The following is a 19048-nucleotide window of genomic DNA, read 5'->3' as shown; positions in this document are numbered from 1 at the left end:
ATCGTCTACGTGATTTTTCAGTTCACGCCAAATCATTGGAATGCCAAAAGCTAATTTTTGGCGTTTTCCCTTGCTCCACTGTCGTAAATTTTCTATACATGACTTACACACTTTATTTGGAGCCCATGACTTGTCCTGATCTGCAATTTTTACGTCGAAGTATGCAAAGTACACTTTCTTAATGAAATCAGTGATATTTGTCCTTTGACTGGGAACAGTAGAGCTGCCACAAATGTAGCAGAAGGAATCTACACTATTGACACAATTTCGAGTAGTAGACATGATGTATTTTCTTCACTGCCGACTAACATGCAATTAACAAGACAAAAAAAACCAGACTTTATTGAAACGTTATAAGCGCTCATCATACTTTCACAATCGATTAACGAATGACTGATTTCGATCGTTCTTTGTCCGCTATGACGCATATAGCATTCATTTGTTTTAGGCAGTTGTCATCACCTAAATGTATTAGGTCGGTTATTGGCCTCTCTCGCATTCAAAGCACCAGTACGTGCTGTTGCAGGTTCTTATGCATTTATTCGTTTACTAACAAGCGAGAGCACTGAGCGCTCCGATTCTGAGCTGCGCACCACTTTGAATAATAGGCTATATCTTCGGGAATTTTTCGAATTTCTTGATAAAAGTTAGGAACAGATTTTTAAAAGTACATACTTTCAGAAAATAATATTAAAAAATCGATTTTTTTGATCCTCTAAATAGTACTGCCTCCTTAAAACTATCAAAAACTTACAAATTAGCAAAAAGAAAATGCCATAGAGGAAAAACCTGACGTGATAGAGAAAAATGGGTTTGATATATATAGTTTGATATTTGAAATCAGCGCACCCAAATTAGTAAAAAACAAGTGTCGTATCATAATCAGCAGGAAAAAAAATTTTTTTTGTTGGCCAGTGTAATTTATAACCCATATTTATAATGGGAAACACATGGAAGATCTATTTAATGTCCCATTTTCTGCCAGAGCTTTCACAAATTGTATGATTATAGTCGAAGAAGGTTGGAACTTGTGTATAGATAAGTCAGATGACTTATTTCAGCCTTTCTTTTGTTCATTGCAGAAAAATAATAACTTCCCAAGTGATTACTTTTTCCAATTTCTGTGTGTATGATATGGCTGTATTTAAAAATTGTCTCAAAATTCAAATTATCCGTGTCTCACTCTAGTATTGGCCAGTGATAATCTAATCTCACCATTAAGCTTAATCCCTTTGTGCTTCTCACATAAATGCCGCTCGTGAAGCATGGCAATTGTTCGTTTGACCTTAATGCTTTCCATTTTTAAAATTATATTAATTACTATTACTAAAATTAATTACTAAAATAAAAAGCCAAAAGACTTCAGTTTGGCGATGCAAAATTATATAACTAAAGTGGATATAAGATTTAGCATATTTCAAAGCCAAATGTAGAAACTATGAAAGTTTCGTAAGATAAGTTGACCAGAGAGCTTACAGGAATACACTCTTTGGCATTCATGAGTTATCTTAGTGTGGTCAGTGAAACCTTATCAAAATGGACTAATAAAAGGCGAATATATAGACGCTTGGACAGCGCATGTCTTCTAAGTAATCCACACTAAGGTATCCCGTGAATGCCAGGGATTGTATTCCCATAAGCTCTCTGGTCAACTTATCCTAAGAAACTTTCATAGTTCTATATTCAGCTTTGAAATAATGCTGGATCTAATATCCACTTTGATTATATAATTATATTAATTGCAAAATTAAAGTATTCAAAGTTATCCCACAATTAATTGCATTGGACCAATGATGAGCACTGATGCACTATGCAACTTAAAACTTTCGTACATCGATAAAAATGCAATCATACTGTTAAATTGATGTGAATTTTGTAGCACAGGTGACATAAGCCACACAACAGCATACCCACTCTAAATGAGCTTGCAACGCTATGATGGGTACATCAATTGTGAATCCATGAAGTGGAGTCAACCAAGCGAATTCATTTCTAAGAATGGATGTATTTTTGGTAATGTTATTAGAATGCAAGCGCATTTTACTGTGAATTCTAATGCAAATTTTTTATGAGTATTCAGTGTTGGTTGCAACATTATTCTGTCATACAGTACTTGAACAAGCAGTTGATTGTTGTAGGAATATACAGGGTGTTCGGGATAAATTTGACAGTTTCGTAAGGAAAAAGAAAATCTTCTTTGTATCTATTAAATTTAATGAATTGACAAAAAAACATTACAGGCAGAGTTAATTACAATACTATCAACAAGATTTACTCAAAATAACCACCATTAGCATCGATCACAGCTTCAATTCTGCTTCGGAACCTCGAACAAGCTGATGCTACAGTCTCCCTGGGAAGGGCCGCAAAAACTGTTTTAATTTTATCCATTAACTGGGCTTTTGTATTACTGGAAGTGCGATTGGTGTCTTTTTCAACTGCGCCCCATACAAAATAATCCATGGGGTTAAGGTCTAGGGAGTTTGGAGGCCAAACATTTGGACTGGTGAAGTCGTAGAAATTTTCAGACAACCATTTTTGACTTTTCCCAGAGGTGTGGCAAGGGGCCGAATCCTGCTGCCATACATACGGCCTACCATTGGCTACCCTTGTTATCCAGGGCTTGACTACAGTTAGCAACTCCACGAACAAAGCCCGAATTCCAATGCCAGGGTTCTTCAACACCTGTTCCTGCAGATTTGCGAGGAATTCTGCTGTACGAACGCAATCAGATCGTCTGCTAGGGATCTTTCTTCTTGCTACATCCTCGTAGTCACCATTGCAAGTCTCTAGTTCATGCCTAATTGTTTTTACTGTATTCAGGGAGCATTGGGCAGCAGTCGTAATATCCTTATTTTGATGGCGGGCATGAATCATCATGATACAAGTTATTCTCTTCCATGATTCAGGTGGGTTCCAGCTATCCATCCTTTCTGACATCTTGTATATGAATGAAGAAGGGTCCAAACTTTTAAATGAAGAGAAGTGTGTGTTAATACATGTAACTTACGGAAAAATATAATTAATTATAAATATGTCAAATTTATCCCGAACACCCTGTATATGTTGCTTTAAATCACACTGATTATTTTTCTATCACAGTGACATCATCAAATACTATGTGATTCAAATTATTATGAATTCATCAACTTTTACCCAGAGTAAAATTGAGTTAAATTTGGATCCAAAATACTTATTTTTATTTTGTAGACCATCAGTAAATTGAGGTTTGTTAAACATATTGCAATATATCAGTTTTTAAAAGTTTATTATTATTATTTCTAGGCAGGTATTATTGAAGAAATGATGGAAGATACATTTGAAGGACTTGATGATCAGGAAGAATTGGAAGAGCAAGCTCAAGAGGAAGTCGACAAGGTTCTTTGGGAATTAACTGCAGGTAAGATGAATTCATCTGATTAATTTTGAGGTCCAGGTCTTTTGATATTACATGAAATAACAGCATCCTGGGCATTATGTTTCTGCTTTCATTTAGTTTCCTTTCAGTAAATGCCTTTGCATGTGATATGTTGACCATTAAGAAGCATTATTGTTAACAGGTGGTGGGTGACAACATTCAATGAGATATAGGATACTTATCAAAACATCTAGAGGCTATCAAATAAGTAACTGATATATCTAAAATCTCTTTGAAAGTTTATTTCAAAATTGACTTAAAGCAAATAAATAAAAAAAATAATTGAGCAAAAAAATAGCATAATTTAATCTCTTGGTGCTTTTTATGTGCAGTGTCTAAAATTGTATACCAGTTATAAGTGACAGCAATACTTATAAGTGTGTAAATTACATCTTTTTAAAGTGATCAATTAATAATTTGCTTATTTAAATAAGTAAATTGTTATATGATTAATAACAGTTCACTTATTTGTATTAATTAATTAATGAGCTGTGAATGCAAAAATTATTGATAGCTAATAGTTAACTGAAATAAAATCTGCTTGGGAAGCCACATTCTCACCTCAGCTCAGAGAGAGAGAGAGAGAGAGAGAGAGAGGGGGGGGGAGGGTAACTAAGATGAGCTAGACTTCATATCCCTCTCACCATGTTTTCTGCTGCCTTATTTCCCACTTGAAACTGCATTTCATTATGGATCTATCAGTTGTAACATGCATATGCATTATGTTTACAAATATGCAGGAGTTTGTGGATAATAAAAAATATTCAAAGTGAGCATTATAATGTTTACTCTACACTTAGTATAACATAGTCACCCATTACATCCTATCATCAGTGCTGTGTTTGTTATAGTAAATTCAATATCACAAATGATGTGTTATAAACTATTTCTTCGGTCCACACTAGTTGACTGTGATAGATCCACTTTAATTTTGGGATGATATTAAGGGTATGGGTTCAAACCCTGCCATGGATATGAACATTTGTGATTGTCTTAAGGTGAGAGATTATTTGCATTGACCTGGGTGAAACCATCCACCTTGTTTATTGAAGACTTGAAATAGCTTGAAAACAGTCCATGTTCATCATCATCATCATCATCAAATTCCTGCCATGTACCCTCAAGGAGTGTACAGGATATGACAGTACTACATGAAAAAATTACATCATTACTAACTTCCTATCTACAATTTTCCTCCAAATCAGTCTGTTACTTGTCAAGACTCCAAAATTATCAGATCTTATATTTCTATCGTCTAAGGCACTTTGTACCGTATCAATCCACCTATATCTTGGTCTTCCTCTGGGTCGTTTTCCTGCCAACCTGGCAGAGAACACTTGTTTTGCTAATCTTTCCTCTCCCATTCTATTTAAGTGACCATACCACCTGAGATTAGCTCTGCTAACGCATTCCTGGATGCTGGCAATGTCAAGTTCTTTCCTAATATCCTCATTTTTAATATGATATTGCCATTGATGCCATCTGTTCACGCCTCTAATCTTTCTCAGGACTCTCATATCTGCGGTCTCTAGTCTTTGGTCAAGTGTTTTACTTCTGACCCAGGTCTCAGATCCATAAGTTAAAACTGGTTTGAACACTGTCTTGTATACAGCTAATTTAGTGTTCCAACTAATTTCTTTCTTATTCCATATGAATTTATTCAATTGACTTCCCACCATACCAGCTTTGCTGATTCTGTTGTCTATTTCCATATTTAATTTACCATCTTCAGTAAAAATTGTCCCTAAGTAGCTAAAATGTTTTACTTGTTCCACAGGTTCTCCATTCACAACACAGTTGACATTTTCAATGATTCTGCCTATTTTTGTTGTCTTTGTCTTTTTATTGCTGACCTTCATACCATATCTATTACAACAGCTATTCAATTTAGTCAGAGAATCTTGCAGTCTTGTAGCGGATTTATTTAGAAGTATAACATCATCCGCATAAAGCAAAGAGCTGACATTAACATCTCCAATTTTGATATCAGGTTTAATACCACATTCCTTCATAATGTGATCCATATAGATAATGAATAACAGAGGGGATAATGTACATCCTTGTCTCACACCAGATTTAACATTAAACCATCTTCCTGTACTTCCTTCAATTCTAACTGCTGACTTACAACTCAAATAAAGACTAAGTATTGCTTGATATAATGCCCCATTGACACCATACAACTGCAGCGTATTGAATAGCTTCTCTCTTGGCACCTTGTCATATGCCTTTTCCAAATCGACAAAACTTAAATACAGATCTTTGTTATATTCCCATGCTTTCTCGACTATTTGTCGTAAAGTGAAGATCTGATCCTGACAGCCTCTATTTGGCCTGAATCCAGCTTGTTCTTCACCAAGCTTTTCTTCCACAATTCTTCTCAACCGTTTCTCAAGTATACTTGCATAGATCTTGCCAGGAATACTCAGTAGGGAAATACCTCTGTAATTCTCACATTCAGTTTTATTTCCCTTTTTATATATGGGTACTATGAGAGCTCTACTCCAATCATTGGGAATTCGTCCCTCTGTCCAGGCTTTCTGAACTAGTCCATGTTTGGTCTCTTAAAGTGGAGTTTCTGGATTATGTAAAAAAATAATGTTTAAAGAATAATATAAAAAAAAAATCTCATCATCATCAAATTCCAGCCATGTACCCTCAAGGGGTGTACAGGATATGACAGTACTACATATCATTACTAACTTCCTATCTACAATTTTCCTCCAAATCAGTCTGTTACTTGTCAAGACTCCAACATTATTAGATCTTATATTTCTATCATCTAAGGCACTTTGTACCGTATCAATCCACCTATATCTTGGACTTCTTCTGGGTCGTTTTTCTACCAACCTGGCAGAGAACAATTGTTTTGCTAATCTTTCCTCGCCCATTCTGTTTAAGTGACCATACCACCTGAGATTAACTCTGCTTATGCATTCCTGAATGCTGACAATGTCAAGTTCTTTCTTAATATTCTCGTTTTTAATATGATATTGCCATTGATGCCATCTGTTCATGCCTCTAATCTTTCTCAGGACTCTCATATCTGTGGTCTCTAGTCTTTGATCAAGTGTTTTACTTCTGACCCAGGTCTCAGATCCATAAGTTAAAACAGCTAATTTAGTGTTCCAACTAATTTCTCTCTTATTCCATATGAATTTATTCAATGGACTTCCCACCATACCAGCTTTGCTGATTCTGTTGTCTATTTCTATATTTAATTTACCATCTTTAGTAAAAATCGTGCCTAAATAGCTGAAATGTTTTACTTGTTCCACAGGTTCTCCATTCACAACACAGTTGACATTTTCAATGATTCTGCCTATTTTCATTGTCTTTGTCTTTTTATTGCTGACCTTCATACCATATCTATTACAACAGCTATTCAATTTAGTCAGAGAATCTTGCAGACTTGTAGCGGATTTATTTAGAAGTATAACATCATCTGCATAAAGCAAAGAGCTGACATTAACATCTCCAATTTTGATATCAGGTTTAATACCACATTCCTTCATAATGTGATCCATATAGATAATGAATAACAGAGGGGATAATGTACATCCTTGTCTCACACCAAATTTAACATTAAACCATCTTCCTGTACTTCCTTCAATTCTAACTGCTGGCTTACAACTCAAAGACCAAGTATTGCTTGATATAATGCCCCATTGACACCATATAACTGCAGTGTATTGAATAGCTTCTCTCTTGGCACCTTGTCGTATGCCTTTTCCAGATCTACAAAACTTAAATACATATCTTTGTTATATTCCCATGCTTTCTCGACTATTTGTCGTAAAGTGAAGATCTGATCCTGACAGCCTCTATTTGGCCTGAATCCTGCTTGTTCTTCCACAATTCTTCTCAACCGTTTCTCAAGTATACTTGCATAGATCTTGCCAGGAACACTCAGTAGGGAAATACCTCTGTAATTCTCACATTCAGTTTTATTTCCCTTTTTATATATGGGTACTATGAGAGCTCTACTCCAATCATCGGGAATTCGTCCCTCTGTCCAGGCTTTCTGAACTATGCAGTGCAGCCACTGTAAGACTCTTATACCACCATGCTTCAGCATTTCTGGTCGAATATCATCTACTCCTGCTGCCTTTGATAGCTTTTTCTACTTCAAGTATGGATATGTATTCCTGACTGCATGCCTGGTCAGTGTTTTTTACCACTGTGCTGTCATCACTGCTTGTTTCATTTAGGATATCTTTTTTCTCCAGTTTTCATGTCACCTTTATCATCTCTAACTCCTTTTACAGCACTCTTTCCTCCATTCCTAAGCTTCTTCAACAACCTCCAGAATATTTTGCCACCTTCTTGATATTTATTTTCTATATTCTTGCCAAAGTCCTCCCATGACTTTTGTTTAGCTAGTTTTACACAGTGTTTAGCATTCTTGCATTTGTCTCTATATTCTCTAAGAGCACAAGCTGACTTATTTGACAGGAACTTTTGATATGCTTTCTTCTTTTCCTTCACTGCCTCTTTAACTTCCTGTGTCCACCAGGGAGTTCTGATTTTTTTATCCTTGCAGACAACCTCACCACATGCCTCTCTGGCATAATCAGTCAATGTTTTCTTCAGAGTTTGCCACTGAATCTCCAAGGTTTGATTCCTGTTCTCAAACTCTTTCATTTTTTTCTTCAATAATCTTTGTGTATTTTAGTCTACAGTTCACATCTGAGAGCTGCTCAACTTTTATTCGCTTTAAAACTTTCTTACATGTTATTCTTTCCAATATGAAATTCAATTTTATCCTGCTCAAGACTAAATAGTGATCACTTCCAATTTCAAATCCTCTGTACACTCTGGTATCCTGCACCAGGGAGAAAACAACACTAGCAACAATAACATAGTCAATGAGACTTTTCCTCTTCCTAGCCTCTTCTCTCCATGTGAATTTGTGCACATTTTTATGTTGGAACATGGTGTTAGTAATAACCAGTCCATGTCCTGAACAGAGATCCAACAAAAAAAATCTTAACCCACATTATCTAATTAGATCTTGTAACTAACTTTCATGGGTGTTAGAAAAAAAAAAAATCCATTAAATTACTGGAGGAAGACACAGGTTTAAATTATAAGTAATGTTTATACTTATATTTTATTATTATTATTAAGAGAAACCAGGGAATCAGAGATCCATTGAAGGAGGCAACATATTAAAGCCTTTGAGCGCTACCTGTACTCACCACCTCTAGTGGCAGTCCATTCCAATCATGCACCACTCCATGAGAGTAAAATCCAGCTCTCATCCCCTTCTTGATGGCATTCATTCTTGACTTCCAGGATCTCTTCTTGTCATGTCCCCATCCTCCATAAAATGAAAAATTCCATCTACTGATATCCTCCTGCATCTTTCAGAAGTTTGTAGGTCAATCATATCACCCCTTTCTCCTGTTTGTTAGGGACTGCAGTCACAGATTTTCAAACTGTTATCTGCATTCCACAATCATTATGTTATATTTAACACTCTGCTTTGCACTCTTTCCATTATACCAGAAGACCAGACCTACACACAGTAGTCCAAGTGAGGTAAGATCAAGTTCAATTTTAGCTTGCTCAACACTAAATGGTGATCACTTCCTATTTCAAATCCTCTGTATACTCTTGTGCCCTGAACCAGTGGGAAGACATCACTGTCAACAATAGCATAGTCAATGATGCTTTCTTATTCCTTGCATCTTCCCTCCATGTGATTTTGTGCACATTTTTATGTTGAAATGTGGTGTTAGTAATAACTAGTCATATCCTGAGCAGAAATCTAGCAGGTGCTTATCTTTATTATTAGCTTTGCTCTTTTCTCCAAATTTTCTCAAAATATTCTTATGTCTGGTAATCATTTCCTACTTTGCTGTTTAGTTCTCCAACAAAGACCAACTTTTCCTTTTTTGTTGTTTCAGCTGCCTTCTCTAATGCCTTGAAAAATTCCTCTACTTCTTCGTTAGTAGAACCTTCTGTGGGACCATAAGCACAAATAAGTCTCATTGTCCAGTTTCCCCATTCTGATATTAGCCCATATCCCTCTACTTGATATTGCTTGCCATTCAACAAGATTATCCTAATAATCTTGTTGTGTTTAGTGTTTAATATTATATCTACTCCTTTTCCTTGATTATTATTTCCTGAATATAACATCTTATATTTGTTGCTTAGAAAGATCTCACCTGTTTTTGTTGTCTTTGTTTCAGTAACACCTATTATGTCGATCTGGTATTTATCCAATTCTTCTGCTGCATCTCTTTTCCATTGATGCTTCTTATGTTGATGGTGCCAAGCATGATCTCTGTTGATGTTGAGCCAGGGGTTTGTTCCAGTAACTGACTTTCTGGTATTCGCCCTGGTTCTCTGACAAAAACAACGGCGGCCTTGTTTAATCGGACGACACTCCAGCCAGCATGAAATTTCATCATTTTGAGTTATGCTTTAAGCCAATAACAATGCAATTTGTTTGGCTAAATCCCAAATTGCCAGCCCATCCTCATTCAGTCTGTATCCAAGTAGACACTCAACAGGGTGAAGGTGAGAATTGGACATCTGGTCAGAAGCCCTAGTCATTTCTCCACATTCCCCAAAAGACCATGTGGAGGTCCAGTTATCCAGCCTTGACCCCTTAAATACCCCATCTTTTATGTTTTATATTTACATATTAGTGAAATTAATGACCTGCCACACTGGAAAACCATTGATTTGTCAATTCACAATCATTGGTTGGGCACATAATTAAAATACATAATATTATTGACGTGATCCAATATAGGTTTGATTTTGTATCACCTGTTAATGTTTTGCTAAATGAAAGAAAATGTAAGATGAGAAGTAACAATTAGAACTTATTTTAACTCATGACTGAACAGCAGAATGATATACTATATTAAATATCTGTGTTCTGATGTTCTATGGAGCAAAAATCACAAAGAAATTACTATGGAAATGATCTTCCTTTGCAATTTTCATGTGTTAGTTTGCTCAACTAATAAACTGAGGAATTCGTCAGTAAAAACATATTAAGAGTATGATAACACAGTAGTGCACATTTTCTAAAGGCAAACAATGATTATGTGACACATTTTGGCTCATTTGCATAGCAATTCAAAGTATGCAGCTCTCAACAGGACAGGTAGCATAGTTCTACTCAGATTATTTGCAGCCAAGGAGCAAAGTGTAGTTAGTTATTCTTTGTGGTTTCATGTTAGATAACTGTGTATTTTTTTTAAACTGGTATTTATTTTTATCTTTCTCAACAACTCGAAACAGTATGGAAGATATTTTGTGTGCACCATTTTCAAACCGAGAGTATGAAATCAAGTTAAAAATTATTAGACAATAAGCAACACCCACCTCTCGGACTTTACGTCTTAGAAATGAAGGATTGAACTAATTTATAAAAAGAATGGGTGTTTTTTCCTCAGTGAAGTAAGTTTTTTCATACAAATTTAATGATTTTTAATAATGTTGCCTTACCACAGCACACCCACTGGAATACCTGCCATGTGCCACTGTTAAAACTATATATATTATTTTTATGGCAATTTAGCCTATTTTTGTTTAGGAGTACCCCTTTTTTATAATGTCATTGGCTTTTTACTCAGATTTTAGGTCATTGCTTATGTTTTATATGGACAGATATATGAAGAATATATTGGGGGGGGGGGAATAGGAAGAAAAAACTGGACATACCTTTGTGGGATGTTGCTGGCTGTCTTCTTTTTCAGTGGCATCCCGCATATGTCGATATATATTCATTGTTGAAGGAAGGAAGTATGACTGAATGGAAGGGGGGTCAGAAAAGTGGGGTGTGAGAGATGTGGGAGAATTATTATTGAGAAAAGAGGTATGTGAATCTTTTTTGAAAAACCCGTTTTTTTTTATATTTTTTAAATTATAAAGGGTGGGTAGAGAATACTTTGGGATGGGGGTGAACATGAAAATTTTTGGAGAAGGAGAAGGATGTTATGGGATAAGACCAGGAAGTGTGAGCCGTTTCAACAGTACGTCATCTTCAGAGCTCATGGAGGAAGACTTTCCCCATGGGTTCCAAAGAAGATGCACCCAAAAATTTCTCCTTCTCCATAAAGTTTTGTGTTCACACCATCCCAAAGAAGGAATGCTTTTAAAGAATACTTAGCAATAAAATCTCAAGATGACTATATGGAATACAAGAGAATAAGAGCAATCGCTAAACAAGCTGTAAGAAAAAAAACACAGAGTCCTAGGACAACTCTTTCTCTGAACTTGAAACAGATATTAGAATATGTTCAAAACTTTTAAAAAATTAAATAATTTAAATAGAGATCTAAGAGAAAAACGTCTTTCACCCATCGATTAGAACATCTGGCTAAATTATTATAAAAACCTTTGGACTCATAATAAAGATTTTGAAAATAAACTTCGATAATGAGATCCTATTGGATTGAATTGGATCCTATATCAATAGACAAGTTAGAAACTGCTCTAAAAAGTTGTAAAAATCATAAATCACTAGGTGAAGATGGATTAAATACTGAATTAATGAAATATGCAGGTCCAAACCTCAAAATTTGTTTCTTTAAACTAATAAATAAAATATGGAATGGCGAATCGCCACCAAAAGACTGGCAAAACGCAATATTCCTATACACAAGAAGGGTGATATTAATAACTGTGAAAATTATAGAGGAATTAGTCTCCTAAACTCTGGATATGATATCTATAGTAAAATTCTGAAAAATATACTGTCCCAATTCTATGAAGAAAAGATAGGAGAAGAGCATAATGTATTCAGGAGATGCTACTCTTGGATACTTGACCTTAAAAATTTTATTGGAAAAACATAAAGAATACAATGTGGAAACCCATATTGCTTTTATTGATTATTCTAAGGCATTTGACAGAGTTAACCGCAATAAACTTTTTGAGATATTCCTCATCACCTAATTAAAGTGATCCGTGATACATATACAGACAACATGATTGCAGTAAAAGTTCATGGAAGAATCTCTGACTGGGAACCTATAAACAAGAGAGTAAGGCAATGGCCTATCACCCATTCTCTTCATAATCTATATGAATTCTATATTAAGACATCGGAGACTCATAATACATGGTTATATCCCAATTAACAAGTGCATGAATATAGAAACAGTACTGTTTGCAGATGATCAGGCTATACTTTCAACCTCTGAAACTGATCTGCAATACTCTATCCATCATCTTAAGCTAATTGTAAAAAAATTTAATATGAAATTTCAAAAGAGATGACAAAGGTACTTTCCTTTAAGGGAAGAGAACCAGTAAGAAGTAAAATCTGTTTAGACAATGTAATTATTGAACAATTCACCTCTTTCAAATACCTTGGATATCACTAACCTACAGAGAAAAAAAAAAGATATTGAAATGAAAGTTACAAATTTCAGTAGAGCTTTAAATATTATAAGTTAAATTTTTAAACCCTTGAAAGTACAAAAACATACTTGGATTAGAGATTATAAAACACTAGCAAGACCAGTGCTGATTTATGGAAGTGAGACATAGACGATCAGAAAAGGAGATGAGAGAAGAATAACTGCAGCAGAAATGAGATTTAAGGAGAACTGCAGGATACACCTTGTTAGATCATAAAAGAAATAAAGAAATCAGAAGAAATGAATGAACAACCAATAATAGAATATTATAGGTTGTTCATTGGAAACAGTACATTGGAAGAATCTACAATAGTAGAATTGCCAAACAAACCCGTGAGAAAGAGATCAGTTGGAAGACAATATAAAAGATGGAATGAGACTGTAATAGGAGCCTAATACAAGATAAGATGATGATAATATTTGTCTAAAAATCGAGACATGAGTGGAAGAATTCTGGTAATAATATTTTGATGAATCCTTAGCTTTTAGTTATGGTTAGAAGTTATTTATGATCTGGTGACTGTATTTTGAAATGTTTATTGTCTGGATTATCTAATCCTTTAGCCCATTCAGTACTAGTGATTTAGAACTGTTTAGAGTACGAGTTGCATAAAAATGATGTTATTATAAGTTGTGGAAAATTGACACCTGTATGTTATTCTTCCATTATTTGAAAATACAAATATCCTTTGAATGTTATCAAACAGTTATCTGAGTGGAGTGCAAGTGCAGTTTCATTTCGCTATCTCAATTGAAAATCAAAGTTTATGGCTTTTTCTAAGGCTGGGTCATTGTTTGACCCAACCTTAGAAAAATTGTCTGAGGATATTTCCATGGCAAAGTTGGCTTGTTTACATTGGAATCTTTACCAATCAAAATAAATTACACGAGCCTTGCATACTACATGGAGTACAAAAAAGTGTAAATAATCCCCAGTGTTTATAGGTTCAATAAACTTTGGTGTGAGCTTCATCATTTGATCATCTAGTGAATATTTTCTGTTAATATGGATTTATTTTCTTCATGTTGTATTGTGAATTTACCTATAGCTATAAATGATTAAACTTACTCATGAGATGTTCTCGTTCACATTACATAGCATGTTTCCATAAAAGAAGGTACCTCAGTGAGTAAGGATGAAAGATATTGGAGCTTCAGGCATACCAAAAATAGTTGAGTGAGTTGAACACTGAATGTTAAATTGGTTTGGGTATTCAAATATGTCATTAATTAACAGCACTGTTGTTAATAAGCTATAAATGATGACATGGACATGATTACTTTTGTTAATAGTCTTTCTTTTGGGTTGATCCTTATGTTCAAGTTATTCCTATGGGAATACAAGTAATAAAATAACTATCTTTTGCCATTTAGAGTTTTATAAAGTAGGAGTAAATTGCTTTGAGCTGCCACGGCTGCTTTAGAAACTAATTGCTTCACATTTAAGTTTTCTGTAGAAGATAGTTTGTTAATATTTTGATCTCTTCCATCTCAGACTTAACCGTATTCCTCTGGTGGATCCTTGTTATAATCCTGGATTTCTTAATTATGACTTTCTGACAACCCTCATTTATTTAAACCCTACTTGCTCTTCACCAATTTTTCCTACTTTCTTCTTAGACGACTGCATAAATCCTTGCTTGAGTAATGAATAAATTACAGAAGAATGTCTTGACTCTTTTCTTCCTTTTTATAAATTAGTATGATGAAAACTATTCCATTTCATCAGGGATTTAACTACTGTAAAACATTTTTGCTGCTATATTTAAGCCTTTACATTGCTTTTCCACATGTATGTTCACACTCAGATTTCCTGTACATTGACAACATGTATGACAAACATATTACTTCTCGTGTGTGTGTCAAGAAAAAAAGTTATCCAAAATAAAGAATTTTCAGAGTTAATAAGCTTTATCTTAATGTTGATATTTTAATACATAATTAAGCATTCTGTCAGAAATTGCATATAAGAAAATTTTTCCTGCTTTAGAAAGTAAACACTTTCTTGGGATTTTATATTTTTAAGTATCTGAAATTCTGTATAATAAAAGATATCCAATGCTTATTGCACACTTTATGTCTTTGCATTTTACGAAATTCAAACTAGGTAGCACTTTGCCTACATTCCATTTTTGGAAATTCATCAATTATAGTACCAATGACTATTTATTGAAATAGTCACAAAATATCTTCATCATATGAGAATCATATGTATGCAAATTATATTCACTTCATTCAACTTTGTTAAGGAACTGCAGATAATGAAATTGAATACTTTGATGTTTAAAAAGTAGTTTGCATTTAAAATTAATTAATTTCCCTTAGTCAGAAATATATGTACTAATTTATTTATTTTCATGTTTACGTTAGAGGTAGCTATTATTATTTACCTGTTGCCTCATATTTTTAGGACAACTAGGCAAGGCTCCTGCAGCTCCTGATTCCCTTCCACCTGTGAAAGAGCAACAGCCTGAAGGTGCTACAGCTATGGCACATGACTTAGATGATGACGTCACAGAGATGCAGGATCGTCTTGAAGCATTAAGGAGTTAGAAAAGGATTTGTTACGGTTGTGTAAATTATCAAGATTAGAAAGACGAAATTATAAAAATTTTGTAAATTATATATATATAGCAGAATTTAACAAGAAATTTTAGCAGACTGAGAAAAAAGCCAGTGTATTATGAAAATTGAAATAGAATAGTTATGCAGCTTTTTCAAATACATCTCAGATTAATTTATAAGCACTTACATTACACATTGCACATATAGTAACTGTTTAAAAATAGTTTCTTTTTTTTTTAATTTTAATCACTAGATACCCATGTATCAAGTGACAAGTATGTACAAGTATGATCAAAGCTCATGTCCTTACTATATTTTGTGCGTTTAGATTATTTTCATCTTCATTACTACAAAATTTACAAGGTCTCTAACTGTTATTGGATATTCCACGATGTGTATATTTTCTTTCCTTATTGTCCATTGATCCACACAAACCATGAAATTGGTGTAAATGTATTCAAGACATCTTGGGAGTATTCATTTATTTGGAGTAAGGACTATTTTAATCACTATGGCTATTCTTACCATCCCAAAAATCAACCTTTTTCTCACCAGTATTGAATGAGATAGCACCTATATCTCTTTTTTTTTTTTTTAAGTGGTGCAGAACTGTTCTTTAACTCTCTCTATCCCTCCACACTTTCTGAGGATATGGTATTTATTTACACTAATTCAGCTACCATGCTTCTCAACTTAGACTGTAGTTTATCGTTGTGAAGAAATTTTGATGATGGAATCAATGCAGGATTTTTCTGAAATTTTCAAAATATACAGTTAGTAGTGAATAATTGAATGAATTTTCTCAAGTAAATTATGGGTGAGTGAAGGATGAACGGTTTCTCAGCAGGGATATAGTATTTTAAGAGAACTATTGAATTATGTTCATAACTTTCTTATTACTAATTTACTGGCTGTTTGCAGTTCAGTAATGTTATTAAATGGCTGCAATATACTCTTGTACATTTATTTTTTGTATTGATGTAAGCTAAAATACAGAAAAATAAATTATGCTGAAATTTTTTGCCAATGTAGTTTGGAAGTATTTCTAACATATGACACTCTTTTTAATTCTGTTTGTTCTGCTCTTAAAACAGAAAAAAAGAAATCCAGTGAAAGTTAGAGCATATGAGGGGTGTTCAAAAAAAAAGACCGAACTTTTTAAATAGCATGCCAACTGGCACAGAGAGCGCACCTAGTGGCAGGTTTTGACAACAAACTGCCATTTGCCCTGTTCTGCTATGAGCATTAGTCATTGAGTTACATCCACTGAAGTGAGCACATGCACAAGCTGTTTGTCAGATTAGTGACAATGAAAGAGCTTGAAGAACAAATGTATGTGTGTTAAATTTTGCTGCAAACTTGGTAAAAATTTTACAGAGACATCTCAATTGCTTAACCAAGCATACAGGGAGGACTGTATGAGCCGAATGCAGTGCTATGAGTGGTTTAGGTATCAATGGATTTATCGGTCAAAGATCAAGGTGATGTTGGTTGTGTTTTTTGATTGAAAAGGCATTGTCCATTATGAATTTGTACCACGTAGTGAGATGGTAAACAAAGAATTGTACCAGGAAGTTTTAGCATGTTTGAGGGATGCTGTGCACAGGAAGAGGCCTGAATTGTGAGAAAACCAGACTTGGATGTTGCACCACGAAAACATGCTGGGTCACACATTGCTCCTCACATCCATTATGCCCCATCAACCCTATTCTCTGGACTTAGTCCCAGCAGACTTTTTCCTGTTTCCCAAACTTAAAACTACTTTGAAAGGATGTTGTTTCCAAACCATAGAGGAGATTCAGGAAAGTGCAATAAGAGAACTGCACGCCATCATAGAAAGTGCATTCCAGGAAGAAGCATTTCAACAATGGAAGAAACATTGGAAACGGAGTATCGCCAGTAGAGGGGACTACTTTGAAGGGGGCAGTGCTTAAAATGTTGTAAAATGAGCAATAAAGTCTTTATAACCAAGGTTCAGTCTTTTTTTTTTGACCATGCCTTGTATGTTTAGAAGGTTGATTCAGTTCTTTTTTAAAAACAGTATTTTGTAAATAAAAGTGCTCTGAAGACTTGCTATAGACGAACTCTGGAAACTAGCGATTCATTTAGAACTAGTGATTTGTGGATGGTAATATACAAACTTCAAGCTCAGTAAGTAGGTTTCTATAAGATTCACTGTGATTCTAGGGTGGGATGAAACTTTTCAGTAACTATCAGGGCCTTTTCTGAATTCCCTTTCTCATAACCATTCTTTTAATGCCAATGTGTTAAGTGAGATATGCCTTACACTTTTGACAAGCAGTTAGAGGAGTGCAAACCATACTTTGCCTTTAAAGTTTACTATAAACTTTACTATAAACAGATTTCAGAAATTTCTTAGATTCAGATTACTCATATTTTTCTTCTTCCATCCTGTCTCATAAAAAGCAAGCAAGTTTAATTAGATTTTCTATACTTAAGTATAAAGAGCTAATAAGCTTCATTTCGGCAATGAAAACATTACTTAAATTAAGGGGATATTAAATCCCACATAGTTTTAAAACCGAATAAGAAACTCAAAGATTGGAATCAGAGAGTTTCTTGCCGAATATAGTAAACTATAAAGTATCGGCGACACTAGCGTTAGCCAATGCAAGTGATCCTAGTACGTAGTACAATACCGGACGACTCGTTGCAAAGGTGGGGGAAGTTCAGATCACTATTCTTAGGTATTTTCCATAATGTAAAAACACATTTCCTAGGAAATGTATTCTGTTATTACATTATGGAGGGAGGTCACTACCCAGACCGGTTTCAGCCTTTTTTTGAGGCTTCATCAGTGAGTAGCTAGACCTAATACTGAAGTGTATAGCGAAAAGAACTTATATACCCTGCGAACGAGTTTTCCAAACAGGTGCAACCATTAAGTTACTTAAGTATAAAGAGCTCTTTATACTTAAGTAACTTAAGTTATACTTAACTTTATACTTAAATTACTTAAGTATAAAGAGCTCTTTATACTTAAGTAACTTAATGGTTGCACCTGTTTGGAAAACTTGTTCGCAGGGTATATAAGTTCTTTTCGCTATACACTTCGGTATTAGGTCTAGCTACTCACTGATGAAGCCTCAAAAAAGGCTGAAACCGGTCTGGGTAGTGACCTCCCTCCATAATGTAATAACAGCATACATTTCCTAGGAAATGTGTTTTTACATTATGGAAAATACCTAAGAATAGCGATCTGAACTTCCCCCACCTTTGCAACGAGTCGTCCGGTATTGTACTATGTACTAGGATCACTTGCATTGGCTAACGCTAGTGTCGCCGATACTTTATACTTTACTATATTCGGCAAGAAACTCTCTGATTCCAATCTTTGAGTTGCTTATTCGGTTTTAAAACTATGTGGGATTTAATATCCCCTTAATTTAAGTAATGTTTTCATTGCCGAAATGAAGCTTATTAGCTCTTTATACTAAAGTAACTTAATGGTTGCACCTGTTTGGAAAACTCGTCCGCAGGGTATATAAGTTCTTTTCGCTATACACTTCGGTATTAGGTCTAGCTACTCACTGATGAAGCCTCAAAAAAGGCTGAAACCGGTCTGGGTAGTGACCTCCCCCCATAATGTAATAACAGCATACATTTCCTAGGAAATGTGTTTTTACATTATGGAAAATACCTAAGAATAGCG

The 19048-nt window shown here is 34.6% G+C and overlaps 1 protein-coding gene across 2 annotated transcripts in view; it reads left to right on the top strand.

Moving 5' to 3' along the window:
* The window catches only part of Vps24 (vacuolar protein sorting 24), a 110376-nt gene extending 93980 nt beyond the window's left edge, over positions 1 to 16396 (top strand). For both annotated transcript variants that reach the window (XM_090392393.1, XM_090392395.1), the window contains exons 5-6: positions 3286 to 3400; positions 15221 to 16396. In XM_090392393.1, the coding sequence (XP_090248519.1) occupies positions 3286 to 3400; positions 15221 to 15363 (258 nt within the window). In that variant the 3' untranslated portion in view covers positions 15364 to 16396. The remainder of the gene's footprint in view (positions 1 to 3285; positions 3401 to 15220) is intronic.
* The last annotated feature ends 2652 nt before the right edge of the window (positions 16397 to 19048 follow it).

The sequence above is a fragment of the Typopeltis vanoorti genome, chromosome 5, assembly GCF_054136105.1.
Source record: "Typopeltis vanoorti isolate ZY-2024b chromosome 5, IOZ_Tvanoo_1.0, whole genome shotgun sequence".
Classification (NCBI taxonomy): domain Eukaryota; kingdom Metazoa; phylum Arthropoda; class Arachnida; order Uropygi; family Thelyphonidae; genus Typopeltis; species Typopeltis vanoorti.
Note: the sequence above shows the minus strand (reverse complement) of the source record. Positions and strands in the feature narration are given on the sequence as shown.